The sequence below is a fragment of the Protopterus annectens genome, chromosome 3.part0 (assembly GCF_019279795.1).
Source record: "Protopterus annectens isolate FY-2018-M chromosome 3.part0, PAN1.0, whole genome shotgun sequence".
Taxonomy (NCBI): Eukaryota; Metazoa; Chordata; order Ceratodontiformes; family Protopteridae; genus Protopterus; species Protopterus annectens.
The window spans coordinates 669,113,468-669,127,000 of record NC_056731.1 but is presented as its reverse complement, the minus strand read 5'-3'; the positions used below and the strand labels follow the sequence as shown (position 1 = coordinate 669,127,000).

The following is a 13,533-nucleotide window of genomic DNA, read 5'->3' as shown; positions in this document are numbered from 1 at the left end:
AGGTATGTTCTAGACACTACTTGGGCACATTATATACTATTGTAAGGTATTACTGTAGTTCATATTTTAGTATATTTATCCTGCTCAGCTCACCTACTGTTAATTATATTCAGAAGCTCTATAGCTGTTTTGCTTCTGATGTCTACAACATTGTAAAAGCCAGGAGGTGAACTCCAGGTCTGTTATGGCAGGAGGCTGTCTTTGAATAAACTGTTGTTTAATTTAAATAATTTGTTGGTGCTGGAGTTATTTTACATGGCTCTGTGTGTGTGTGTGTGTGTGTGTGTGTGTGTGTGTGTGTGTGTGTGTGTGTGTGTGTGTGTGCGTGTGTATATACACACACACACATATATATATATATATGTGTGTATATATACACACATACATATATATATATATATATATATATATATATATAAAACACTCACACAGACGCATGCACATCATAATTACTTTTGAAAATAAGTTAATAAATTAATTCCTGGTAGTAAGTTTAAGCTTAAGCACTAATTTTGATAAGTGTTATATGTATCTGTTACTTTTTTGTGTTAATGATATTTATTTTAATGACCAGTTTTCTCCATCTTGTGCTAGCTCCCATCTTTCAAAATAAACTAGACCAGAAATAACTTTATAAGGACAGCTCTTGACATCTTTCTGAATAATTCAGGTTTTCCAATCCTGTGATCTTTCCAGTAAGCAGTCATTGTACTTGTTTGAAAGTTGTAAAATGTAGTACTGTATTCAATAACTGGTGGGATGAGTGTGATTTAAAGGGGTATAGTGCACTCTCTGAAGTAACTAGATATGCCCTTAAGAATTACAGTGTGGAATATACTTTCCTAACTTGGTAGGCACACATTGCTTAGAGTTTAAATTATCTGGCGTTATCCATAATTTTATAACAATGGCACCAATTTTGTAATCTGATCATTTATTTTGTAATCATTATTTATGTTCTTTTTGTCAGTTTCTATGAAGCTACATTTATTAGTATTAAAGGTAAGGTCATTACAACTACATCAGATGTGCAGTTTTTGTACATTATGTTGGAAAACGTCAGCGTTTTTTACTGAAGTAATTATGTTGTCTAGTTTGCAAACATAATCATATTTGGTACAGCATACCCTTATTTCCCACTTTTATGTCTGAGAAGCACAGCCCAAAATTAAGTGTTCCCATCACACAGATCTGTGGGACACCACTAGCAACTCCTGTTGGGCTGTACAGGTAATCCCCTTATTTGCTGTTATTCAAATATACCAGTGTTTAAATGAAAGTACCACGATTTTAATTAATGTGATTTTATAGATCAACATACATTACATGTGATAAGATTCCACAGAGCTTTACAAGTATGCTTTTTCACTAGGAATCATTAATGAGCCTATTTTGTGACTGAAACATGCACTAATATGGCAGGGAGCTGCAGCTGAAAAGTAAATCCCTGTTTCAAAACTTAAAGCATTCCTACAGTAGTACATATGTGTTGGGTAGAGAGGAAAAAAGAAGCAAGAGACAAAACTTTTCATTTCCGGTATATACAGTAAGTTCTACATTTCTTTTGACAGCATTTTGTAGGGGCCACGAGGGGAGGCAGCAGCTGTCATTGGCTCTCCCATCCTTAGGGGATGGAGGCAGCCTAGAGTTACTCCAGTATAGCAGCATTAAGAGCCTGACATGCTCCCTGCTGCAAACAGGGATACCTCTTAGCTGGAGGCTGTAACTGCATAGAATCTTACATGCACCTACTGATGCAGAAAATATGCGGAGCTCACAAAGGTTTCCGTGGGGAAGTAATGGTTGCTAGGATACACTCCCTGGCAGCAATATGATGCTGCACCAACACTCTTAATCTCCTTATTGACCCCAAACATGATTTGTGTTGGGCCTAGGAGATGCTAAGCCAGGTCCAGTATACATTGTGAGCAAGAATAGGAGAAGGTGGCAGCTGCAAGGAGAGGAAAGAAAAAAAAAAAAGAATTTAAAATAATTTCTAAATTGATAGTTCTGTGACTGGAACAATGTCCGCTTTCTTATATGCTAAATATTTTAACTACTGAAAATCTAAAGTCAGACTAAAAGGGTTTTCTTTATTTTAAAAGATCTACAATTGCAAATTATGCGTTACACTCTCAAGGTATACAATATGTTTACAGTATGTGATGTTTACCATTTGCAGTTTTGTTTTTGCAGTACTATTTCGGTACAACATTAGATCAGTTTTGCATCAAAGACTGCTTTGCGTAAATGTTTGCTAATATGACTCTGGAATTCTAAACTAATAGAAACAGTTATATTTTCAAGCATGTAAACTAAGTGCTTTAATAAAGTCTTCTAAATGTTATCACAGTTCTTTGTGTAATATATCATCATTTTTGAAAATCACTGAGAATACATTTAGCAGCATGCTGCCACATCAAAAGCTTATTGCAGGTAAAGTAGAATGTACTTACCATTTTCTTATCTGAGGAAAATCCTACTGCCACCCAGCCATCAATATCAGCACTCATCTCAAATTCGACATCAGCTCCTATTCTGCGATAGCTCAGAAAGTAGTCGCATGTCTCAGCATCACATCCTGGCTTGCCATACCTATGTATAAAGGGCAAATAAAGATGCCACTTTATATAAAGTATTATAATTAATGCAGTATTTGCAGCTACAGAACCTGGCTGAAATTACTGAACCAAACATATCAGAAACCTGCTGCTTTGGCTACATACTGACATAAATGATGCTTTCAGAACAGACATATACTGTGCCGTCATTAGTATTATATGACTACCATGCCCACAGTTGATTATGTCTTCAGTGAGTGTAACAGAAATTCTTACTGCCGTATGGGCTCATCGGTCTCCTGTCAAGCAGCCAAGGAATGCCAAATAATTAACAATGAATAGTTCTCGTTATAAGATGCTGCTGACAAAACTCATGGCCCTTCTGACACAGGACTATCGAATCATGATTTTGAAGAAGTGGCTTCTGCGAACCTAAAAGCATGATCATACCACCCCATGAGTTGGGCGAGGGAAAAATTCAATACTAAGGCATTTCCCTCCCACTCTTACTTCCCTATAATTTTCAGGAAGCCACGAAGCACATTTGCAAAACTTACCACAAGAGCATTGTGTCCTTTTCCATTTTGTGAGTGAAATGCATGCATGCCATTCAGTTCCTATCCTGCTTGATTTTCATTTTTTCTAGTAGGAAACTTTAGGAAGGGTGCCATATTTCGCAACAACTTCCTCTCATTAAATTAACCGTGTCCTTTAAAGAGAACCTCATGTACAGGTATAGTATATCTTACTTTTAACATCTTCCACTTTTTCTACCACATAGTTTCATTCTTAATGGAAATTACAAGAGTATTTTTTCTTAGTTTTTTAAGAAACTATGTGATGTAGTATCAGAGTATCACAACAAAATGTGGTCAAGCTCAAGTCACTGATACACCAATGTTCACAAATGGAACAATCACCCATTATGTAGGGCAGTACACATGCAAGCAGACAACAGAGGGTATACCTGAACCTGCCAGGCACATATACCCCAGATACAAACATTTCCTGATACCCCACAGGATGACAGCAGGCTAAGCTTTGGGAAAGAATAAACATACATGGTAAGGTTCTTCTGAGCCATGCATGCTGAGGTGCTCACACTAATGTGCAAGGTACAACAGTGTATGATCAATATGTATTTGTAGTGCTAGTACTTTGTACATCCTGTTGAATGGCATATCATGTCGAACTTCAGAAATGCATTAGAATGAAACTGTCTACCTAGACCCAAACTGCAGTAATTCTTCAACAGTTCCTGTGTACTTTGGTCTCTAGGAACACTACTGCACTAGCTGGTATGCTGACATTGCATAGAGGTCTTCCTTGCCAAGTTGCCAACTTTTTTTTACTATCGAGTGCTCTTTGCATTCTTCTATTTCTCAGAAAGATAACTGGCAGAAGCAGTTATCAAACAACTTGCTTTACTGACTTTGCAATGATAAGTTATATAAAGTTGCTAAAATGCACATGCTGTGCATCTGTTTATACTGTCATGTCCTTTTCATACAAGTGCATGGTGTAGCTCTTTTAAGAAGTGCCATAATGCACTGTGAGTTTTGAACAGTAGTGACTTTGGTGTAAAATATTAAGTGCTAAACATTGTTTATGCTGGGCTGCTTTGTTTTGTGCAATAAAAGTTACTGCTTACTAAAACTAATGCTGAATCTTGACATTTCTAAGTTGGCTTTCATTGTAAAAAGTATGTATTTCATGGTTACTTCTGACATGTCAGAAATGGGATTCTGCCAAAGAACAAAAACACAAAAATGTCTTCAAAGGATCCAAAACATTGCCACACAATTGCTGAGTGATCTGAAATGTTCAGTCAAATGCATTAACCAAAAACAAGTGCCTTCTCAGCAGAAATTGTGGTGTTTTACCTCACATTGTTCTTATTTAACCAAACTAAAATTATTTAGCTCAAAATACCAAATGTGTTCTGCCATGATGAAGTTTAACTCACTGGAGCCAATTCAATTCTTGAAACCATTTGCCTGGCTTCCCTGGGGACAGACTATGGTATTCAGAAACAGTCTCTGTGTCATTGTCTACAATTGTGCACAAGGACCAACCATTCTCAGGACTTGTGAGATTCAGACACAGTGATCAGAAACAGTGCAAACCAAGCAACATACTGGCCTGCATTGCATGCTAATGGTTGTATAATGACATAGAATTGATCAACATTTTTAAAATTAGGGGAATGGCGGGTACAGTGATTCAAAAATGGATATATTCCAACAACTGCATGCACTAGCTCCAGAGTTCTGTTGTTATAGAAAACAAATCATGAACTGATGTTTGGAATAGCCCCAGCATTAACAAACTTGTATATGCAATAGGCTATACTCATCACCAGTAATCACTGTGTTGCCTCCTCCAACTACTGGAGCTGCTCTCAGGTGTGCTCTGCTTGCAGGCCCAAACTCTTTTTTCTTCTACTGTTATTCCATGCACTCCAGTTGTGGAATGATCTGCTCACATAATATTAGGGACTCAGTCTGCAGAAATGTTGGGCTGCACTTTCTTTTTGCTTCAGATCACAGTCTGTAGGAGGGGGCACCTGTTGATTCTGTTGCTACATATGAAATTATGGAGGACACAGACTGCTTTCCATCTGTGCTTCTCTTCAGTATGTAGTCTATATTGCTGGTCCCAATACAGGACACACTCAGAAAGTGCCAAGCTGCATTACTTGTCAATGATGATTGTGCACAAAGGATGCTATTAATAAGCCTTCCAGCTATTTGTTTGCATCGTAAGCCATTTTGCTTCATGATGATAATACACATGGCTTCCTGTCCCCATCCCCCAAATACTAATCACCTCAGGAGGAAATTATTAACCAAAGCCTATAATAAGGCTCAGAATGAAAGTATTGAATACATTCTTGTGCTTGGCATTTATACTTTTGTTCTGCTGCATACACTGGGTTTGATATAGTCAACAAAGATGAGGATGAAGGTATATCTTATCATACTTTTATTCCCTAGGGTGGTGAGAAAAGAGTCACTCTTATGGATATGGGAGCCTCAGATGTGTGAGAAAGGCATGCTTACAGGAATTAACTTGTATCATTAAAATTGCTTTCAGACTGCAAAACAAGAGAAGTACAAAAAATACACTGAAGACTATTGTCCCAAAGACAATTTCCTGTCCAGTATAATATTCATTGTCCCCTCACCCTACATCAAATTTTGGATATCAGAAGCCTACCAAGCTCAGAAGGAAATGATCCCTTCCAATGGTGCGGAAGAATAGGGAAAACCATGTGAATACTGGAAGTGAGGAGACAGAGATAGACATGTCAGCAGTAAAGCTTATGGGAGGAGTTGTAGCTTTTATTTTATCTAATGCATTCATCCATGCATCACTAGGGTGTCTTGATCTGCTGCCTCTCTGAAGTTTAATAGTTCCATCATGCAGATTCATTAGTATGGGTGAAAGCTTTTGGAGTCCTCTAGGCCTAGCTAGATATCACAATCACCTTTGTCAACCTGTATTTCCCTACAGGCTACATAGCTACACGCACTGATGTGTCTGCAGGCTTCTTCATGTTGCTACAAGGCAGATGATACACACTCTCAAAACACCATTCCTGTCATAGTCTTGTGCCTGCTGCTTTAGTAAATGACCCCCACACCAGGTATATCTAAGGGTAGTACATTTTGCCCTATTCTTATAATTATTTTTATATTTAATAATATTTAATAATACTGTACTATTTGTTAATACTTGAAAATGACATTTAGCCCTCCAAATGATAAACAATTTAATATTTCCAGACCATACCTCTCAACTGTATAGATTTTCACAGACTGTACAGATTTTTGCCTCATATTTTTGGTCTGTTTCTTATAAAATTGTGGGTTTTTTTGGCAAATTAGCAGCAAATCATTAAGGATTGAAGTTAGAAAATGATGACAGACATTTGAGTTACAGACTTCATACCCTTCCAGAAATTCATGTGCATGCAAAACCTGTTATTCTATCACATTTCTAAGTTTGTAAGAGCAATGTTTAAAATTTGTTCCAATTTTTTGGGCCTTTGTCCCACTTTTATTTGTGGTTTTGTCCAGATTTCTTGCTCTAAGAGGTTGAGAGGTATGTTCCAGACACTACTTGGGCACATTATATACTATTGTAAGGTATTACTGTATTTCATATTTTAGTATATTTATCCTGCTCAGCTCGCCTACTGTTAATTATATTCAGAAGCTCTATAGCTGTTTTGCGTCTGATGTCTACAACATTGTAAAAGCCAGGAGATGAACTCCAGGTCTGTTATGGAAGGAGGCTGTCTTTGAATAAACTGTTGTTTAATTTAAATAATTTGTTGGTGCTGGAGTTATTTTGCATGGCTGTGTGTGTATGTGCGTGTGTGTGTGTGTGTGTGTGTGTGTGTGTGTGTGTGTGTGTGTGTGTGTGTGTGTGTATATATATATATATATATATATATATATATATATATATATATATATATATATATAAAAAACACTCACACAGACGCATGCACATCATAATTACTTTTGAAAAGAAGTTAATAAATTAATTCCTGGTAGTAAGTTTAAGCTAAATCATTAATTTTGATAGGTGTTATGATATGTATCTGTTACTTTTTTGTGTTAATGATATTTATTTTAATGACCTGTTTTCTCCATCTTGTGCTAGCTCCCATCTTTCAAAATAAACTAGACCAGAAATAACTTTATAAGGACAGCTCTTGACATCTTTCTGAATAATTCAGGTTTTACAATCCTGTGATCTTTCCAGTAAGCAGTCATTGTACTTGTTTGAAAGTTGCAAAATGTAGTACTGTATTCAATAACTGGTGGGATGAGTGTGATTTAAAGGGGTATAGTGCACTCTCTGGAGTAACTAGATATGCCCTTAAGAATTACAGTGTGGAATATACTTTCCTAACTTGGTAGGCACACATTGCTCAGAGTTTAAATTATCTGGCGTTATCCATAATTTTATAACAATGGCACCAATTTTGTAATCTGATCATTTATTTTGTAATCATTATTTATGTTCTTTTTGTCAGTTTCTATGATGCTACATTTATTAGTATTAAAGGTAAGGTCATTACAACTACATCAGATGTGCAGTTTTTGTACATTATGTTGGAAAACGTCAGCGTTTTTTACTGAAGTAATTATGTTGTCTAGTTTGCAAACATAATCATATTTGGTACAGCATACCCTATTTCCCACTTTTATGTCTGAGAAGCACAGCCCAAAATTAAGTGGTCCCATCACACAGATCTGTGGGACACCACTATCAACTCCTGTTGGGCTGTACAGGTAATCCCCTTATTTGCTGTTATTCAAATATACCAATGCTTAAATGAAAGTACCACAATTTTAATTAATGTGATTTTATAGATCAACATACATTACATGTGATAAGATTCCACAGAGCTTTACAAGTATGCTTTTTCACTAGGAATCATTAATGAGCCTATTTTGTGACTGAAACATGCACTAATATGTCAGGGAGCTGCAGCTGTAAAGTAAATCCCTGTTTCAAAACTTAAAGCATTCCTACAGTAGCACATATGTGTTGGGTAGAGAGGAAAAACGAAGCAAGAGACAAAACTTTTCATTTCCTGTATATACAGTAAGTTCTACATTTCTTTTGACAGCATTTTGTAGGGGCCACGAGGGGAGGCAGCAGCTGTCATTGGCTCTCCCATCCTTAGGGGATGGAGGCAGCCTAGATTTACTCCAGTATAGCAGCATTAAGAGCCTGACATGCTCCCTGCTGCAAACAGGGATACCTCTTAGCTGGAGGCTGTAACTGCATAGAATCTTACATGCACCTACTGATGCAGAAAATATGCGGAGCTCACAAAGGTTTCGGTGGGGAAGTAATGGTTGCTAGGATACACTCCCTGGCACCAACATTCTTAATCGCCTTATTGACCCCAAACATGATTTGTGTTGGGTCTAGGAGATGCTAAGCCAGGTCCAGTATACATTGTGAGCAAGAACAGGAGAAGGTGGCAGCTGCAAGGAAAGGAAAGAAAAAAAAAGAATTTAAAATAATTTCTAAATTGATAGTTCTGTGACACAATGTCCGCTTTCTTATATGTTAAATATTTTAACTACTGAAAATCTAAAGTCAGACTAAAAGGGTTTTCTTTATTTTAAAAGATCTACAATTGCAAATTATGCGTTACACTCTCAAGGTATACAATATGTTTACAGTATGTGATGTTTACCATTTGCAGTTTTGTTTTTGCAGTACTATTTCGGTACAACATTAGATCAGTTTTACATCAAAGACTGCTTTGCGTAAATGTTTGCTAATATGACTCTGGAATTCTAAACTAATAGAAACAGTATATTTTCAAGCATGTAAACTAAGTGCTTTAATAAAGTCTTCTAAATGTTATCACAGTTCTTTGTGTAATATATCATTGTGTTTGAAAATCACTGAGAATACATTTAGCAGCATACTGTCACATCAAAAGCTTATTGCAGGTAAAGTAGAATGTACTTACCATTTTCTTATCTGAGGAAAATCCTACTGCCACCCAGCCATCAATATCAGCACTCATCTCAAATTCGACATCAGCTCCTATTCTGCGATAGCTCAGAAAGTAGTCGCATGTCTCAGCATCACATCCTGGCTTGCCATACCTATGTATAAAAGGCAAATAAAGATGCCACTTTATATAAAGTATTATAATTAATGCAGTATTTGCAGCTACAGAACCTGGCCGAAATTACTGAACCAAACATATCAGAAAGCTGCTGCTTTGGTTACATACTGGCATAAATGATGCGTTCAGAACAGACATATACTGTGCCGTCATTATTATTATATGACTACCATGCCCACAGTTGATTATGCCTTCACTGAGTGTAACAGAAATTCTTACTGCCGTATGGGCTCATCGGTCTCCTGTCAAGCAGCCAAGGAATGCCAAATAATTAACAATGAATAGTTCTGGTTATAAGACACTGCTGACAAAACTCATGGCCCTTCTGACACAGGACTATGGAATCATGATTTTGAAGAAGTGGCTTCTGTGAACTTAAAAGCATGATCATACCACCCCATGAGTTGGGCGAGGGAAAAATTCAGTAATAAGGCATTTCCCTCCCACTCTTACCTCGCTATAATTTTTAGGAAGCCACGAAGCACATTTGCAAAACTTCCCACAAGAGCATTGTGTCCTTTTCCATTTTGTGAATGAAATGCATGCATGCCATTCAGTTCCTATCCTGCTTGATTTTAATTTTTTCTAGTAGGAAACTTTAGGAAGGGTGCCATATTTCGCAACAACTTCCTCTCATTAAATTAACTGTGACATTTAAAGAGAACCTCATGTACAGGTATAGTATATCTTACTTTTAACATCTTTCACTTTTTCTACCACATAGTTTCATTCTTACTGGAAATTGCAAGAATATTTTTTATTAGTTTTTTTAAGAAACTATGTGATGTAGTTTCAGAGTATCACAACAAAATGTGGTCAAGCTGAAGTCAATGATACACCAATGTTCACAAATGGAATAATCACCCATTTTCTAGGGCAGTACACATGCAAGCAGACAACAGAGGGTATACCTGAACCTGCCAGGTACATATACCCCAGATACGAACATTTCCTGATACCCCACAGGAGGACAGCAGGCTAAGCTTTGGGAAAGAATAAACATACATGGTAAGGTTCTTCTGAGCCATGCATGCTGAGGTGCTCACACTAACGTGCAAGGTACGACAGTATATGATCAACATGTATTTGTGGTGCTAGTACTTTGTACATCCTGTTGAATGGCATATTGTGACGAACTTCAGAAATGCATTAGAATGAAACTGTCTACCTAGACCCAAACTGCAATAATTCTTCAACAGTTCCTGTGTACTTTGATCTCTAGAAACACTACTGCACGAGCTGGTATGCAGACATTGCATAGAGGTCTTCCTTGCCAAGTTGCCAACCAGTGCCCTTTGCATTCTCCTATTTCTCAGAAAGACAACTGGTAGAAGCAGTTATCAAACAACTTGCTTTACTGACTTTGCAATGATAAGTTATATAAAGTTGTTAAAATGCACGTGCTGTGCATCTGTTTATACTGTCATGTCCTTTTCATACAAGTGCATGGTGTAGCTCTTTTATGAAGTGCCATAATGCACTGTGAGTTTTGAACAGTAGTGACTTTGGTGTAAAATGTTAAGTGCTAACATTGTTTATGCTGAGCTGCCTTGTTTTGTTACTGCTTACTAAAACTAATGCTGAATCTTGACATTTCTAAGTTGGCTTTCATTGTAAAAGTATGTATTTCATGGTTACTTCTGACATGTCAGAAATGGGATTCTGCCAAAGAACAAAAACACAAAAATGTCTTCAAAGGATCCAAAACATTGCCACACAATTGCTGAACGATCTGAAATGTTCAGTCAAATGCATTAACCAAAAACAAGTACTGTCTCAGCAGAAACTGTGGTGTTTTACCTCACATTGTTCTTATTTAACCAAACTAAAATTATTTAGCTCAAAATACCAAATGTATTCTGCCATGATGAAGTTTAACTCACTGGAGCCAATTCAATTCTTGAAAGCATTTGGCTGGCTTCCCTGGGGACAGACTCTGGTATTCAGAAACAGTCTCTGTGTCATTGTCTACAATTGTGCACAATGACCAACTATTCTCAGGACTTGTGAGATTCAGACACAGTGATCAGAAACAGTGCAAACCAAGCAACATACTGGCCTGCATTGCATGCTAATGGTTGTATAATGATATAGAATTGATCAACATTATTAAAATTAGGGGAATGGCGGGTACAGTGATTCAAAAATGGATATATTCCAACAACTGCATGCACTAGCTCCAGAGTTCTGCTGTTATAGAAAACAAATCATGAACTGATGTTTGGAGTAGCCTCAGCATTAACAAACTTGTATATGCAATAGGCTATACTCATCACCAGTAATCACTGTGTTGCCTCCTCCAAGGTACAGTGCCATCTGCCCATGCCTACATTTTATGGCCTTCTTAACTTGAAATTGTGGATCACTATTTTGTGGATAGAGTCTCCAAGCTAGGGCTGCTTGAGATATGTCACAATTATTTGCAGGCCTATGGGAGACATGGAGTAAGTATTCCTGTGTATGCAAAAGTATGTATGGCTTTGATAATACTAGCTACAGGGACCTTTAAGTGACCAGTGGGGTACACAGCAGAGGTATCCCAGCCACATTCCTCAAGGATACTGCACCAGTTCTTCACTGTCATTGTACAGCATGTGAAGGAGCACATGTAGTTTCCTAGTACCACAGAAAAGAGAGCCAACACTTTGTGGGAATTTTATGACATAACCAATTTCTCTGAGGTACTGGGTGGCCAGAGACTTCACTCACATTGAAATAAAGGTCCTGGCTGGTAAGTTAGGAAAAAGGTACAGGATATTAACTACAAAGGTTACCACACTATCAACTGTCAGGTAATCTGTAATGCACAAGATATAATGTACAATGTGTCTGCAGGCTACCTAGGCAGTACCCTTGACTCTCATATACGGTACATGTGTGACTTAAATCAACAGTTTGCATGGGCTAATACTTCCCATGGTCATCTTATTGGTGATTCTGGATATGTCCCAGAGTCATGGTTGACACCAGTCAGAAATGTACAGACTGCAGCACACAGTAGCTACATCAAAGCCCTGTTGCAAACCCAGGCCATCATCATGCAAATGTTGATCAAGTTGCATAGATTCCTTGCATAAAAAAAAAAACTTTCAGTAAATGAATTTTCCTTCCAAATTGATTGGCATGTGTTTTCCATTACTTTATCTGTTCTTTGTGTTACTTACTGGATAATTCATTATTATTATTATTATTATTATTATTATTATTATTATTTATATTGTCTGCAACTGTAACACAAAGGAATAAATTTATGAGCTGTGTGTGTGTGTGTGTGTGTGTGTGTGTGTGTGTGTGTGTGTGTGTGTGTGTGTGTGTGTGTGTGTGTGTGTGTGTGTATCCAGGACTGTTTGTGGGAGTGGTAAGCACTAGGTAGCCTGTCTACCACAAGAGTGGTTTCTGGCCCAGAAATTGTAGTTTATTGGCCGTTTGGCAGTTTCTCCAGTTCTTTCAACTTTCTGGTTTAAAAGCCCATGTTTGCGCTTGTTTCCCACCTTTCCTGTAACTAGCCTAGTCCAGATACAGATTTGCTGTATCCAGGACTGTTTGTAAGCTTCTGAGCCCCCCCCCCCAAGCCTTTCTGTGTTGGAGGGACGCCTTCTAGCTTATCAGTGGGAGTGGTAAGCACTAGGTAGCCTATCGACCACAAGAGTGGTTTTTGGCCCAGAAATTGTAGTTTATTGGCCGTTTGCCAGTTTTTCCATCTCTTTCAACTTACTGGTTTAAAAGTCCGCATTTGCGCTTGTTTCCCATCTTTCCTGTAACTAGCCTAGTCCAGATACATATTTGCTATATCCAGGACTGTCTGTAAGCTTCTGAGCCCCCCAAGCCTTTCTGTGTTGGACGGAAGCATTCTAGCTTATCAGTGGGAGTGATAAGCACTAGATAGCCTATCTACCACAAGATCCAGGTACAGATTCTTAGTTTTAGCACTTGAATTTGCTTATTCATGCTCAGCACTTGTTCAGAACTTGTTGTTAGCACTAAATAAGCTACAAATTACTACAGCACTCAATCTTCCTCTTTACCTAGAGGAAAACAGTTTTTGTACTTACTTTCCTCACTTCCTTAAAGAAAAACAGCTCTTATACTCACTGTCCTCACTTGTCTAGAGGAAATTCGTTTTTTATTCAGGCATGTCCAAGGGTCAGCTCCCAGTGTTCTCTCCTGTCTATCTGATGAATCTGGGCATCTTGGGGAAATGTAGCAATTGCCTCATGTACACAGACAACCCTCTCCTCCTACCACCCAACACCACAACCTGTGAGAGATGCACTTATCTAGCCAATCTGGAGGTAAAGC

General features: G+C 37.8%; 1 protein-coding gene across 1 annotated transcript in view; it reads right to left on the bottom strand.

The window, feature by feature from the left end:
• Positions 1-13,533, bottom strand: part of FRRS1L (ferric chelate reductase 1 like) — a 323,816-nt gene that overhangs the window by 116,336 nt on the left and 193,947 nt on the right. The window contains exon 3 of the mRNA XM_044065076.1: positions 9,073-9,211. Coding sequence (XP_043921011.1) covers positions 9,073-9,211 — 139 coding nt within the window. The remainder of the gene's footprint in view (positions 1-9,072; positions 9,212-13,533) is intronic.